This window comes from Eulemur rufifrons, chromosome 7, assembly GCF_041146395.1.
Source record: "Eulemur rufifrons isolate Redbay chromosome 7, OSU_ERuf_1, whole genome shotgun sequence".
In the NCBI taxonomy this organism is placed as follows: domain Eukaryota; kingdom Metazoa; phylum Chordata; class Mammalia; order Primates; family Lemuridae; genus Eulemur; species Eulemur rufifrons.
Window position 1 is genome coordinate 1,698,015 of NC_090989.1, and position 15,833 is coordinate 1,713,847.

Sequence of the window (15,833 nt, forward strand, 5' to 3'; positions counted from 1 at the left end):
AAGTGACAGAAAACATAAAAGTAATAATCATGGAAAATGGTGACAAACTTTTCTAAGTATTACCTCTGAAAAACAAAAAATTTCTTTAAAATCCCCAAGGAAAAAATAATGCAAATCATACTTTAACATGTGAGAGCACAAAAAAGAAAATATTCCAAGTTAATTGTACAAAGTCAGCAGAATCACACTGAAAAGATAACAATAAGAAAAAAATTATGCAACAATCTCGACAAGAAAATCTTTGGAAAAACACCAGCAAACATTCCACATTGTGAAAAATGACTACGTACTCCAGAACTAAACGCGGGAGAAGAGGGGTGCTCAGCCCGACTCCCCGATGCAGACTGGGAGAGAAGGCCCCAGGCCCTGAGAGGGAGCGGGGACCCCAGGGGCCCCACCACACCGAGACCACTGCGCACAGAAACTGCGTTGTCACGTGCAGGTCTGGAAGGACACACGTCTGACCCGAGAGGCGTTTCACGTGCTACTGCAGGTATTTCTGAAACATCAGAGATGCTAACAAGCACGGGTTACTTCTGTGATTAAAAATCTCTTCATGGGAACCAAAAATAGGTGGTTTTTACAAACAAGGAGCCAAGAGCAGCAGCTCCTCAAGTGCGTCTTCCAGGGGAGAGGGAGGCCAGGCTCCGCAGGCCCCACACGGGGCAGCTGCGCTGTGCTGCCGCTCTCCCGGCCGCCCTCTCTGTGCCTCGGCTGTGCCCCACCCCGCCTCCCCGGGCCCCATGGCAGCCTTCCAGGCAATGCCCTCGGCGCCTGCTCCCAGGGGACCCGACAGGGAGTGTCCCCGGGGTGGAAGCCCAAGACACAAGCACGGACTTACTCTGCAGCCATCGCTCCCGTCTCAGCTTCAACTTCTCCTTCTTGGGCAGAATAGCCTTGGCCTCCACGCCTGGGGACAGAGAACACGCCGGTGAGCAGAAGGCGTCCAAGTGCTGTTTCTGCTCGAAACACCAGGACAAGAGCCTGGACTTCCCAAGCACACGGACCGGAGAACAGGACTTGGGCAGATTCTGGCTGTGCGAGGGCCACTGCCGCCCACGTCCCGGCCACTGGGGCTCACAGCAGATGCTCTGTGCCTGGGTGTGGGGGCCGGGCAGCCGTCCCTGCCTCAGCCTCCGGAGCTGCAGGTGGTGCTGGGGGCAGCTGCAGTGTGTGTTGGCGCATCGGGAGGCTCTCTAAGCACCAGTGCCCTCTGGGGTGATGTCTGGCCACCGACCACGGGCTGCCCTGGAAAGCCAGGCAGGCAGCTCCCAACATGGAGGTCTCCCCGCCCCACCCCTCCTTTGAGATGCCATCAGGGCTGGCGGCAGCGTAACTATGCAGGAGGCCACAGCTCACCAAGAGGAACAGGTAGAAGCCAGCAGACCGGGGGCTCTCCCAGGAGGTGTCCCTGAGAACCTGCACGTTCTTCAAAGGCAGGCAGGGAGTCAGGCCCAGCCCACGTGTCTGCTCTCTGCCACGCTCGATGCCATGTGCACGGGGACTAGGGGAGCACCATTCCTGGACCCCACGCAGCCTCAAGGTTCTCAGGACCTTGAGGAAAGCACTCAGCAAGGCCACCCGAAGTGCACCACAGACAGCGAGGGCGACCAGGGCTTGAGCCGCTGTGGACACCTTCCCTACCAGGGATCCCAGCCCTGTCCTGTGCCCACTGGCCCCACCCAGCCCCAACCCCGAGGGACATCAGCGCTGGTGGAGAGCACCCAGCACAGGGCCAGCACTCCAGCCCCACCCACCACGGCCCCAGACCTACGGGGGATCATGGGGGTCCTGTCCTGCCCCGTCTGGGTGGGGTTTTGCAGGAAACATCCGCGGCACCCAGAATGAGGCAGGGGCAGGGGCAGGGCACCCTCAGCCCCTGCATGACCCGCCCCCCATAAAGTCACAAAAATGCAATGTAGGAAATGACCCCCACAGGGCTCCGGGGGCAGGGGTGACAGCAAAGCAAGCGCTGGCATCTGGGGCACAGACTGAGTGCCTTGTGGATGACAAACAGGCCCCCAGCAGGTAGAGAGGGGAAGACAGGGTCTGAGGGCCCCTCGCGAGCACAGATCAGGACATCGCTGGCCCCTGGGTCCAGTGCTTACATGAACCCGCCTTCTGCCAGGCTCACCTGAGCGGCAGGCACCCTGGGACAGGTGAGCACCTTCGGTGGCCCTGTTTAGCATAAGACTATCGACAGGTGAGCACCTTCGGTGGCCCTGTTTAGCATAAGACTATCGGGAAACATTCCCAAAGGACAAAAGCACGTGGAGTGTGCAGCGGCCCCTCTGCGTGGGCTGTGCAGGCCTGTTCAGGCTGGGCTGCCCCGGGGAGGAGCACTTAGGGGAAAGGGGGGGGTCTCGTACAAACCAGGACGAGGCGGGCAGGGGGGACACCCTGGGAGGGCGGGACAGAGGGCTGCCACCCCTGGGCAGTGCTCGAGGCAAGGGCTGCTCTGCTCACGTTTCATGGCCTGGCCTCACACTTGCCAGGTGGAAGAGGAAACCCCTCCAAGCTTGGCCAGAACCCCACCCGCGGCCGGGGTGGCCTCACATGGGGCAACTGCTGGGCACCAAAGGTGAGCTGTGGGCACTGGGAACACCCAGCTCCCTGCAGAGGCAAGAGGGGCTCTTGGGATCAACGTCCTCAGGTGAGGCCCTAAGGCCTGGCCCAGCCCACTGTCACATACGGCCGTGATCCCACCAGGAATCACAAAACGTTCACCCTAAGGTGAACGCTCCCGATTCCACCCACGCCAGCCCTGGTCCGGCTTCCTGGGTCCTTCCAGGGCACCCGGGTGTCCAGAGTCACAGCAGAGACTGCAGCGCCCAGACCTGCTGCCTGACTCCGAGGCCTGTGCTTCCTGCTCCGCCTCCATTGCCTCCATTAACACTTGTCTGCTTTATTCTCCTCGGGAACCACTCAGGCATCTGGTACGTCCACCTTCTGTTTGCTTCTGAACTCAAACGCGCCACCTCCCCGCTCCCTCCCTGCCTTCCCTGGGCACCCGGACTACCTGTCCTTCACCGACCCCCTGTCCTCCCTTCTCTCGGGTGAATGCCGCGGCCCCACGTGACAAGCTCCTCCTGTACTCTGGTCCCAACGGCACCCCCGCTCCATCCATTTCGGGTGTCGGTCCGTTGCTGTTCCAAGCCCCTCTCTGGCCCGGGGTTCACCTGTGGTCTGCGCGCTGCAGGCAATGCCAGGGTCCTCCACGGCCCAACGTGCAGCCAGCCCTTGTCAACGGCATTTTTGGACAATCTGAAGTTTCGTTTTCAGGGAACTGTGCTGGAAATGTATCAGTTGGATTTACTGTCCTAATGCTCGTTAGGCCTTATACCCCCTCTGCTTAGTCCATAAAGGACGAGAGCTGAACGACCGTGAATCCTGCCCCTGTCCGCAGGGGCTTGGCCTCCAGCACCCTCCCCTACCGCACGCACCGCTCCAGGGACAGCGTCCCGCCACCTGTGGAGACTGGCCCCCCCACACCAGCTGCTCCCTCCACCCTGCAGGTGGGCGGGAGGGGGGTGTGGGGGGCACCCAGGGGGGAGGGTGGGCGTAGCGCCCCGCCCGTGGCCTGGGGGAGCTGAGGCTGCCAGGCAGGCAGAGCAGAGGCGGCTCTGCGTCTGGGCCCCATCGCAGGTGCCCCCTCCCGCCTCGGTTCACAGCCCAGGTGGTCTGTCGCGTGTTGGCTTCGCACCTGGTGACTGAACTTGGGATGTCTGTAGTCTACTCTTGGTTAACCTGTAGCTGCTACCAGTTAAAACTCACTATAGTTCCTTTTTTTTTTTTTTTTTTTTTGAGATATGGTCACCTGGGTGGAGTGCCATGGTGTCATCATGGCTCACAGCAACCTCAAACTCCTGGGCTCAAGAGACCCTCCTGTCTCAGCCTTCAGAGTAGCTGGGACTACAGGCTCTTGCCACCACGCCTGGCTAATTTTTCTATTTGTAGTAGAAATGGGGCCTCACTATGTTGCTCAGGCTGGTCTCGAACTCCTGAGCTCAACTGACCCTCCCGCCTCGGCCCCCCAGAGTGCTGGGGTTACCGGCGTGAGCCACCGCGCCCGGCCGTCTACGACCTTTTGAACACTGATTTTCAGCCCTCACTGCTCTAAGCACCTCACGCTCCATCTGTCCAGGACCGAAGGAAACGCGCCGGCTGCGCTTCCTCCGCTCTGGCTTTGGACACGACGGCACTGCAGACACCAAGGTCCTCGCTCTGTCCTCTTAAGGACCTCGATTACCGCAATGCCCACACCCAGGTGCTCTCAATGCTGCCCGATTTCCTCTGAATCTTTACTGCGGTGACAATTCCCTCTGCAACTGTCCACGTGACTTCTATTTCTGTCACAAAATCATCGCTCCCCGTGGTTTCTTTCCCAGGCTTTGCTGTCTTAACGCTCCGGTGCGCTGGTCTGGAAAGGGCCCCTCCGCCCCGGGAGCTGCGGCCCCGCCTCGCGGCACGGGGCTCCGGGGCTGCTCCTCACCGGCCCGTGCTGGCCCTGCGCCCCTTTTGCTCTGGAGGAGTCTCACATCCACCCCACGGCCCTGCGTTTGGATCCGAAGATGCGCGACACACGCTCGGGAACTCCTACCTGCTTCCCCCTGCTGGCCTCATGGATGCAGAAAAGGCCCGGCGCCTGGCTTTGAACAGAGGCGGCCGCCAGTCCCCGCCTCGAGGGGAAGGGCAGGAGGCAGCCTGCTGCCCTGAGCACTGACTCACACCTGAGCCCGTGGACACGCCGCCCTGACCTGGGGGCAGTGCTGGCGCTCGGCAGGCACTCTGGGCACAGGCCTGGAGGGCACGTGGACTCTGCACTCCCGGCTGACCGGAGCAGCTCCTGGCGACTCCCCTCCCTGCCCACGGCCAAGTATGTGCCTCCCGCGGAGACGGCTCTGCTGCCTTTGCCATCACATAGACAGAAACAGTTCAAGGTCATTCCCACAGGCCCCTCCACCCCTGCCAGCCTGGCCGTTCCAAGCAGAGGTCACAGGATCCCACCCTCTCAGCGTCTCCAGCTTCCCAGAACGTGGCACGGCCTGGGCCAGCAGGGCAGGCGCCTCCCAGCCCCGCTCCCGCTGGCCAAGCTGCCATCTGCACACTCGGGCCCGGGGCCCTGGAGGCTTCCAGCTCCTCTCTGCATAACCCACCCGGGGTAGAGACGCTGCCCGCTGGGGCAGGCAGGGAGGGCTCCGGGACCAGGGCGTGTCTTTCCTGAGCTCAGGGTGAGCTGAGCAGCCTCCAGCTGTGCCGGTGCTGCTGTCCCAGGCTCTGTTCACAGGCCTGCCAGCCGCTTCTCCTCGTACCTGCCACCCAGGGCCCAGGACAGCAAGGGTGCCTGGACTGGAGCCCAGAAGGGACGCCACAGGTGTTGGTCACCTGGCTGGGGTGGGGCCTGGCAGCAACTGGGCAGGAGCTGCAGCCACAGGGGCAGCGCCTCAGATACCTCGGCCAGAGTTGCTGGTGGATTCTCTCAGGGACAGTTTAGGAAAGAACAGGACCACCCCCTGCAAGTGAAGTCGGACAGCGCTGGACAACAGGGTGGCCCAACATGACCAGACCTGGAGGCAGAGGGAGCTCGGCTTTGCCGGCTCAGAATGGCTCCTTGCGGCTTCCAGTCAGGGCTGCAAACCCTGCCCCAGGCTTGGGCCCCGTGGACACGGAGGCAAGAGGATGAGGTGCCACGTGAGCCAGTTACGCCACGCACACTGGGAGGGGCCCACACAACCAGCCCGGGGGCCCGGGACGACCCCCTCACCCTGGCAGGACTAATGATGGCAGAGCCCCCAGAGCCTTCAGGGAGCCATAAGGGTCCCCTCCTCCGACCCTGGACACGCTGAGCCTCGGCCCCCAGGTCCCCATCTGTCTGGGACTTCTCTGCACAGGTGCTATGTGCAGCAGGGTCTCGGGTTAAGAGACCTGCTTCTCTTCAGAGGCTGGCTTCTCTGGGAGCCGTCCATGCCCACCTGCCAGCACAGAGACGTGGTCCTGCCTCGCTCACCTGCGGCAGGGGTGGAGTGTGGGAACCAGGTGTGCCTGTGCCTTCTCTCTGTGCCCCGGACACCTCCCCTCCTACGTGCTGGTGACTTTACCCGCCCCGTTCTGAGGCTCCCTCACCACCTGCAGTGTCCGCACGTCCCCAGTTACGGCTCAACTGTGTCCTCCCCCAAACCCATGTGCTGAAGGCCTGACCCTCGGGACCCCAGAATGTGACTGTATCTGGAGACAGGGTCTCTACAGAGGTGATTAAGGTAAACTGAGGTCGGCAGAGTGGGCCTGATCCAGTCTGACTGGTGTGCTTGTAAGAAGAGAAGAAGCTGAGGCCACAGACACCCACAGAGGGACGACCCTGCCAGGACACAGGGAGGAGACGCCGTCTACACACCAAGGAAAGAGGCCTCACAGGATCCCACCCTGCTGTACCCTGACCTTGACTTCCCGCTGCCAGGAGCATGAGAGAAGCTCCCTGCTGCTTAAGCCGCCAGGAGCATGGTCCGGGAACACCACGGAGCACTGTGCTCCCTCCAGGCAGGTGCGTCTCCCACCTACATAGCCGCCTGTGAACTGCACCTGCAGACTCTCCCGAGGAAACGCGGAGCCAGCACTCGAGATCTCAGCCTGTCACCCCCCCAGGCAGAGACGCGCCTGCTCATTCCCCGACCCAGGAGCTGGCTCCAGTGCAGTCACTGCCCTGAGGAACTGGCCCCACCCAGCAGATGAGAAAACTGAGGCCCAGGGGGCAGGAACCTGCCCAGGGTCGGGGAGCTGCCGTGGACTCTCTTCAGCCACAGGCCTTGGCGTGACAGCAGCCTCAGGCTGGGACATGCGGACACTTTCCCTGCACCCCAGGAACACGTAGGAGGGATCCAGGGCACATGGGATTTGGAGGTTTATTCCCCAAAATGAACCATGAACCAAGGTGTGGACACGGGTGTAGCTTCTCAGAATGCCAAAAAAGAGCACACGGCCTCCCTGGGCCTGTCACGACTGCCCCCTCGCGGCGTGGTGCCCAGCACCCCTGGCACAAGCCCAGGCTGGGCAGGAAGGCTGGCCACGTGCTCCACGGTGACATCAGTGAGGCCTGCCCCACATTAACCGGAAGCCAACTAGCCCCTGGACAAAGATGGTCAGCCCGTGTCGGCAGAAACCAGTGCGTGGCCACAGGCCAAACCAGCTGGCCCTGGAGAGGTCCGGGCAGTGCCAGCTGGCGCTTCAGGCAGCTCTGTGTCTGTCCTTCCCCGAGGACGGCCATAGCTCAGACAGTGCCCAGATGGGCTGGAGCCACTCAGGGGGGACAGTGCCCTCGGCCAGCGCAGAGCTTCCTGCCCTCTGGTGTCCAGCAGGACGACAGGACAGGGGCAGGGCAGGGACCAGGCACGGGGCAGTGGGAGCTGGGAGGCCCCCGCGGCTGCCTGAGCCTCTCTCAGCCCCGTGTGCGCAGGGGAACGGTGGGACGGTGCTGCGGTCTGATGTCCTTCCACACTCGTGCGGCAACGTCACCCCAATGTGGCAGTTCTGGGAAGTGACTGGGTCAGGAGGGCTCTGCCCCCCTGAGTGCAGGACGGAAACGCAGTAATCCGTTCACGGGTGAACGGACTGACGGGCCATCACGGGAGGGCGCTGCTGCCCTGCAGGAGGGGCAGGCAGACCCGAGCGGGCTGGTCAGCAGGCTCCGCCCTCGCCCTGTGTGCCCGCACCGCGTCCGCGCTCCGGAGTCCCCACCAGCAGGAAGCCCTCGCCAGATGGGGCCCCTCGACCTTGGACTGCTCAGCCTCCCGAACTATAAGAAACAAATTCCTTTTAAAAATAAACTACCCACTTTCAAGTACTCTGTTATCAGCAAAAAACAAAACAAAACAAAAAAAAGACTAAGAGACGGGTAACAGCGTAGCTCTCCACGTGACGTGTAAATCTGGGATATAATCCAGACAGACTGTCGTTGCCTCTCTGGCAACAGGGATGGAGAGGCTGCCCCGTGGGGAGCCCCGACGAGGCAGACCCCACAGGTGGCCTGTGCTCAGTCCACGTGGAGCCGTGGCGCTGGCCCTGTGTGTGGCCAGAGGAGCCTCATTTGCTCGGGGCCAGGGGCAGGGAAGGGGCCAAGCTTGCCAGTGCGTCCGGCATCAGGGCCGTGCAGGCGGAGAGGGTGCTGGGAGCAGCATCTCCGCCTCTAATGTGCTCTAAAACAGCGCGGACCCGAGGCTGGCCCTGTTCCCTTGGCCTTAACTGATTGTCCCCGAGATGACGTGCTTTCAGCCTCAGATAGAATCCCCCCAGAACACATCTATGCAAGATGCGTGTCTCCTGCTCTCCTTTCAAATTCAAGCACATTTTCCTGGCTAGCACAACAGATCCATGATGTCCAAGGAAAAACAAGGCAGAAACAAGTTCTGTCGACAGAAAGGCAGCAATCCTGTTACGCTACTTCAGACTTCCTTTCGGGAACGAGTACAAAACCTCCAAAGCCCGTGACTCCCGAGGGCATTTAATCCCTGTCCCAAGGGCCCTGGTCCGGGTGCTGGTGGCCTCGTGTGCCCTTCCAGCCGTGCCTGCAGCGACCCACTTTCCTCCTCGGCACCCCTGACCTCTTGCTCCCTGACCAGAAGGGAGGGGCCGACTCCACAGTCACTTCGGCCCCCGTGGCTGCTCAGGATGGGGGCTGCGCAAGGACAAACAGCAGGAGCGCCCAGGGCTCGGCGCTGGCACCCAAGATCATGCTGCCCATCCAGCTGGCCTGCCCGACAGACCCCGCCCCCAAGGCATGGCCGCCTGCCTGGCCTCCAGGTGCAGGGCAGCCACAGCCCTGTGGGGTGTCAAGCTGTAGGTGCAGCTTCAAACCACGGGGAGGTGACACATGCCCAAATGTGGGGTGTCAGGGCACCTGTGGGGCACGTGGAAGCTGGTGAGGAAAGGGGTGGGCGGGGCCGGCCCAGCAACTGCAGCTCCAGGCAGAAGCCGGGGGCGGGGACTCAGGCAGAAGGGCCATGATGGGACGCCTCAAATGGAGCAGGAGCAAACTTTCCCCAGACTATTTCTGTAACCTTTTTGTAATTTTAAAATTATTTCAGTGGAAACTGACCCAAACAGTAACCTATGTGGTGTTGGAATGAAGAAAACTTGGAGCAGGCTGGGTCAGGACCGCCGGTGCCGCGACCCTGCCGGGCTCTAGCCCCAAGCAGCTCCCCAGCACCCCATCTCCATGGTACCGGGGAAACAGGAACCAAACACGCTGTTCCTGCAAGACGTGGAGGGTTTGGAATGTTGACGCCAGAGCAGAGGCTGCCTGGAACCACTGGCAGCGGCCCCGGAGGCCCCGCAGGCTCCGCCGGCACTTTCTGGGCCCACGCTCGGGTTCACTCCTGCGGCCTCGCCAGGCTCCAGACAGGCCGACCCCAGCGCAGTGGTTTACAGAGGGCGCTTGCCCCGTGCACTCTGCCCCCCACGCCCCTGCGGGGCACAGGGAGCAGGGCAGGTGTGTGCACCCCTCGCTGACCACAAGGGACTGCTGGTGTGACGTCGACTCAGGCTGTTCTGGTCTCTAACCTTACACACCAAATCTGTGGTTGCCACCCAAGCACGGGGAGCCTCACGCGCATCGTTACACCAGAGACACCGGCCCAGAAAGAAGGGGCTGGGTGGGACTGCGCAGGCCTGTCTGCCCCCTCGCAAGGGTGTGTGGCCGTCAGGGGCTGTCCCAGGCCTCGCCCAGTGCCGGATCCCAGCAGCACCAGCACTACAGCCCCCGCTGACATGCAAGAGGGGCAGGAGGTCACCCACCATGTCTGACTAGTGACAGAGTGACAGCAGATGGCCATGCCCGGGGAAGGTCATCCCAGCCTGACCTTCTCACCTGGGAGCTTGGAGCGGGTGCCGGGAACGCCAAGCCCAGGACACGCCCGGCCCAGCCTGGAGAGCATCACTCGACCCAGCCGCAGTCTGTCCCTAAGATGAGCCTAATTCCCCAGAACTCACAATGCAAGACCGAACACAACCAGCCAACCGCCCACGCTGAGACGGGGGCTGCACAGATGGGAGGGGCGAGGCGGCTGTGACCCCAGCTTCCTGTTCTTCAGACAGAGGCCTCTCCCTCCACGCCCTGGGTCCACGCACCCCCCATCACTGGCCGCACGTGCGCTCAGACGTCGCACCCCGTCCTTCTGGCCTGCTCACTCCACTGTGCCAGGGTGAAGGGCAAGTCCCCGAGAAACCAACCCCCCAGGACCCCGGCCAGAGGTTGAGGCAAGTTGTGGGGGGCCCATCCCCTCATTCTTCCAGAACCTGACCCCCAGTCACCCCTCGGGCCCGCCTTGCGACCACCGACACCCAGGCCCCCAGCAGCCGGCCTCAGCGTGAGGGGACGTGCCAGAGACGACTGCCAGTCTGCTCCCTGATACTAGCGGGGCCCTCCAGGCTGAGCACCACAGCTGGCCGGCCACAAGCTACAGGTGAGAGACAAGGCCTCGTGCGGAGGGGAGCGGCTCCAGCGCCCAGGCTGCTCCCGCATCCCCTGGTGACTGCGGTGGTGGTGGGACGAGGAGAGCTCACACAGGCGCGTCCTCACGGGCACCAGCTGGCGCAGAAACCCCGCGAAGGCTCCCTCGTCCTATTCCTGTCAGAGCCCAGGACAGCCTCCTCGGATGCCACTTGCACAGGGAGTCACAGCTCAAGACAAGCAGCCGGGCAGCATGGGGCCAGGACAGCCCCCTGCAGGTCACCGAGACTCCCAGGGCCCCATGGCCGGGGAGTGGGAGAAGCCTCCTGGGGAGAGCGCAGAGAGGGCCAGAGGGCCCTCAAGGAACAGCCTCTCTGACCCTGAGCCTGGAAGGACCGGCCGAGGCCCTGCCCTTCGGCAGCGACTGGAAACCACCGCTGAGCCGACCCACCTTAGGGCCCCTCGGCTCCGGAGAGGAGGACGGTCGCAAACTCCGTACAGGCTGCGTAGGAACCGCCGTGATAGGAAGAGTGAAGGCAAGACACTGCCGTGCAGCGACAAGAGCACGTGCACGGGAGCTGCGGTGCCAGAGGCGGGAGGCACCAGGTCCAACACGGGGCCGCGTGGACCGAGACTCAGCAAGTCAAGCCAGGGAAGATGCCTGGCCCCCAGGCCTCCCCCATCCGCGGATGGGCCTGCAGGGGCAGGACAGAGGGCCGGGGAGCGGCCTCCCAGGTGTTGGGGTACAGGAAGATGGGGTCCAGGGGGCATCTCAGGACATATGTTCTAACAGAGCCACAGGAAAAATCCACACGCAGCTGGCTCTTCTGTGAACGACACCAAGAAGCTGTGCTTCTCCTTGTACAAGACAGCTCTGCGCAGGGACCTGGGCACAGGGCACAGGCCCTGCACGTGCGGACCTGCTTCAGATGTGGCCGTACGCCGAGGCACCACGCGTGTCAACGGCACCGCAGCTCCCTGAGGCTGTCTTCACACCTTCCTGGTGCCTGCAGCCTGAGCGCAGCTGCGGGACACGCCACGGGGGAGAAGAAAGGGAAACATTCATCTCACTCTGCACCAAGGTAAGTCCCGATGGATTAGATATGTAAATGCAAAAGGAAACTATAAAAGGATGACAAAAAACATTCAAGAGTCAGTTACAAAACACAAAGAAAACCAATTTTACCACAAAGAAATTAAAAACCTCTGAAGGGGAAATAAAATTACATAACAAATTCAAAAGGAGCTACCAATGAGGGGGAAACATCTATAGTCAACAAAAGAAATCTATGCTTTCCTATATAAATAGTCCTTTAAACCAATAAGAAATAGCCTACAAGAAAAGTAGGAAGGTGCACAGACAGGCAGCTGACAGAGACAATGCCTACATGGAACCTTATTCATGAAGAACTGCACGGTTCAGGCTGGGTACAGTGGTTCACAGCCATAGTTCTAAAGCTACTTGGGAGGCCGAGGTGGGAGGACTGCTTGAGGCCAGGAGTTCAAGATCAGCCTGGGCAACACAGCAAGACCCCGCCCCCCAATCTCTACAAAGATAAAAATTAAAAAGTTAGCAGGACATGGTGGTATACACCTGCAGGCCTCGCCACTCAGGAGGCTGAGGCAGGAGGATCCCTGAGGGTGCAATGAGCTGTAATCGAAGCACTGCACTCCAGCCTGAGCGACGGAGCAAGACCTTGTCAGGAAGAAAAGAAAGGAAGAAAAAGAAAGATGCACAGTCCACAAACCAGATGCCACTGTTCACTGTTCATGTCGGCAGGGCCCAAGTCTGCCACTCTGGCTGGCTGGACCGACAGGGCAATTTGGCAAAATCCATGAAGTCTTAAATGCTCAGAAGTTCGGCTCCGCGACTCCACTGCCAGTTTTATCTACAAACATCTTTGCTCACGTTCACAAAGGCAAACATACAAGGACGGTCCCTGCAGCGCTGGTGGCGTCACACAACCCACCCCAGCAGCTGCGGAGAGGGACGCCAATGTGAAACAATCCCCAAGGACGTGGCCCAGTGAGGCCGAGTGCGGAGGCCCTGGAGACAGAGTCTCGGTGCGAGGAGGCGGCCACCGAGCTTCTCACCACAGCACGGGCCACCGTCCCCGACTGAACTAAGAGCAGTGCCGCAGGGCAAGCTCGAGAAAGTGCGACTTTCTCTGGGAGCCACGAGGACCAGCTGGCGCCGAGGCAGCCGGGGTACAGTGGCGCCGGGGCAGGTGGGCAGCACACAGGTGCCACTAGGGCTTGTGTTCTCTCCATTATTCACACCGCACATTTGTAATTAGGTGCCCATTTTAAAGAAAAACCCAAAGATATTTTTAAAAATTGGGGGCAAATTGCCCTAATCAGAGATAATGCCCTGGAAGAAAACGGGTAGGATCATCACCCACGTGGCCCCCGTCAATGCAGTTTCTAAAACATACACCACCAAGTTTTGTGGCTGAGAGCGCCCTTTCTGTTGACAAAACCCCTCTCCCATAATGAAGCCTTACACGCCTCAGGCAGCTCTGTTTGTCAGAGGGACAGATTTCAAACCCTCATGACTTCTAACAGGCAGACACATGCTGGTTTGGCCGAACGAGCAGCTCTCAGAGCCAGGGAGGCGGAGGTGCCAGTTCCGCAGCGGAAGGGCTGTCTTCCCGCAGAGGCCACCCCTGCCCTCCCTCCACCCCACAGACCCAGGGACCACCATCTCCTCCCCAGGAGGAGCGAGAGCGCGAGTGTCCAGCCCCTCGGGCTCCGGCTGACGGCTGACGCACTGCGTGCTCCTCAGGGGTGCAGGGAGAGCCCGGGCAGCCCCACCCCTCCAGCAGGTCTGAGGAAGGGCCCAATGGCTCAGCCCTGCCCCCCCTTCCTGTGGGACCTGCGGGCATTCAGAACAGCATACAGCCTCTGTGGGAGCCGAAACCCGTGGCAGTGGTAGTCGGAGCTTCCCAAGTGCCACCCTGGGGACGCCCCAACCCTGAGCCACTCAAGTTCAACATCCACTCGAGAGGAGGGGCCCCAGCTGAGATGGCCCAGGCCACCCAGCAGCCTGCACCTGGCACCCACAGTGTGCCGGTGTCACTCTTGGGCACCCTCTCCGGTCCTCTCCACAGCCCAGCCAGCCGGAAGATAGAGTCCCACGGGCCCTGCGCCTTGCAAACCTCCTGGAGCTAATACAAGCAAGGAACGTGGCTCAAAGACCCGCACACTTATCTCAACAGACACGGAGACAGGCTCCTGATAAAATTCCACACCCGTTCCTGACGTGACCCCAGCCCGAGGAGGAGCACTACTGAGCCCGCCGCAGCGCAGCTCCCGGAGCCGCGGAGCACACTCCTCATCAGGAGCACCCTGGGTGCCGTCCTGAGCTGCCGCCAGGGCAGCAAGGCCAGAGGACGGGTAAAAAGGAAAAAGGAAGGGACGTCACTGTCTACTTGCATGACATGCCTGCAGACAATCCAAAGGGATCCACAAGGTACTGGGATAAAGGGAATCAGGTACGGCCTAGAGGTGTGCTCTGCAGTGTGCGCCAGCAGCCGCCCAGGCCAGGGGCCACCGTCCAGCCCAGGGCCCAGGCTGCGAGGGCGGAGGGCGGGGCCCCCGGCCTCCTGTAGCCCCAGCTTGCCTGAGCCCTTGGACGGTGAGCTCCAAATCACAGCTTCATTCACAAGTAAACAAAGGGTTGATTCAATGAGGCCGCCAGCCTGCAAGGTCCCCTGGGGGCCGCATGACAGCACCCACAGGCCTGCACTGAGACCGTGCACTGTTCCCACAGAGGAGCAAGGCAGGCCCTGCGGGTCTCACCGCAATGGGGCCTCAGGCACAGCATGCCCCCTTGCGGGGTTTGCCTGGTGGGGGCCCAGCCTACGGGGTCTCCAGGGAGGTCCTTTACAACCCCCCACCCTCCGTCAGAGCTGAACTATGGCACCACGTATGCGGCCTACACATGCCCCAGGGCACAGGCCTGGGAACCACGCACCCGCTTCACACCTGCCCCTGGGTCCCACCCAGAGCTCGCACGGCACCCCCGGCAGGTGGCAGGACAGGGGGAGAGCTCCAGCCGGGAGAGCGCCCAGCTGTCACCCCACGTCAGGAAGGCAGGGCAGCCTCCGAGGGCTCGGGCTCTGAGGACCCCTCCCTCATCCAGAAAGCTCCAGAGAGCCGACTGCACAGGCCCTGCTGGGGCGTCTCAATGTGGGGGCTGAAAAGGCACCGGGTGCCCAGAAGCAGGGCCCTGGGGACCGACCAGTCTCAAGACAGTGTCGCAGGAACCGGAAATGAGTGGCGTCTCAACGCTGCGGCACACAGGGCCTCGGGCCTCTGCCCTGCTCACCCCGCAAGTTTCCATCTGACAACCTGCAGCCGCCCTCCGGCCCCAGCTGTCGATGACGTGAGTGACGTGGAGACAGCCTCAGCAGGAGGCGACACGGCAGAAACACGCCAAGAACCCAGAATAGCTCCAGCCACCCATTCCCAAGTGCCGGGTTTAGAATAGCAACCCACATGCTCAGACGACATCTCCCCACCCATTGTCCCCAGGCGGGAGGCGTCCAAAGCAGGACACAGATGACATGCCCGCGCAGCAGCACCCAAGCAAGAGAGGGACCCTCGAAAGGGCCACATGACCTCGAACGCCCCCCTCCTTCTGAAGCAGCTGCAGACAGACTCGGGGAGAGGAAGCCCTGGGGCCAGCCTGCTGGCAGTGGGGAGTTGCCCGCGAGCCTCCAAGCCAGGCCCCGGTGACCAGGCCCAACCCCCTAATGTAAAAGTTCCAGAAAAGAATTCCAGCAACTTCTTAACACACGAGACAGCAGACAGCTACACGCTGGAGAACGTGAGAATCAGCGCTGGGTGAGAGCCAGACACGCAGGCCAACGACCACGTGTGACCGGTGGACCCTGTCTGGCCAAAGAGCACAGAGGGTGTCTGAGGATCTGCTGGCCAAGGCGAGGGCCTTTCCTGGGACAGAGGTGGAGCCGCCCACCCCAACCCGTCGGGGCCAGCGCATGCGTGGGCCTGGTGAGAGCACGAGGAACAGAGTCCCCCAACAGCACGCGCTCACAGACGGGACCCCGGCACAGCGGTCGGCCCTGGGGGCAGGATCAGGTCTCTGTCTCCCAAAGCTGCTTACCTGTCTTCTCTGCTAGTGTGTACAGACGCTGCTTCTCCATTAGGAAACGTAATTTTCACAAGAATAATTTTAGGTAGAGGCTGGTCCCCTACGTTTGCTCCTCCACGGTTGCAGCAGCAGAGACACGGCCATTCCACAGGACGAGGGCTCAGTGCTCAGACAGGATGGGCCAAGGAGCCACGTCTGCAGCCTTCCTCCTGCCCCCCAAGGCCTGCAGCACCCCCAGAGCCGCGCGCACCGGCCCCAGCCTGCTCCCCTGTGCACGGA

The 15,833-nt window shown here is 61.5% G+C and overlaps 1 protein-coding gene across 3 annotated transcripts in view; it reads right to left on the reverse strand.

Annotated features, from left to right (window-relative positions):
• Positions 1 to 15,833, reverse strand: part of SLX9 (SLX9 ribosome biogenesis factor) — a 47,075-nt gene that overhangs the window by 15,670 nt on the left and 15,572 nt on the right. For all 3 annotated transcript variants that reach the window (XM_069472212.1, XM_069472210.1, XM_069472209.1), the window contains exon 3: positions 842 to 910. In XM_069472212.1, the coding sequence (XP_069328313.1) occupies positions 842 to 910 (69 nt within the window). The remainder of the gene's footprint in view (positions 1 to 841; positions 911 to 15,833) is intronic.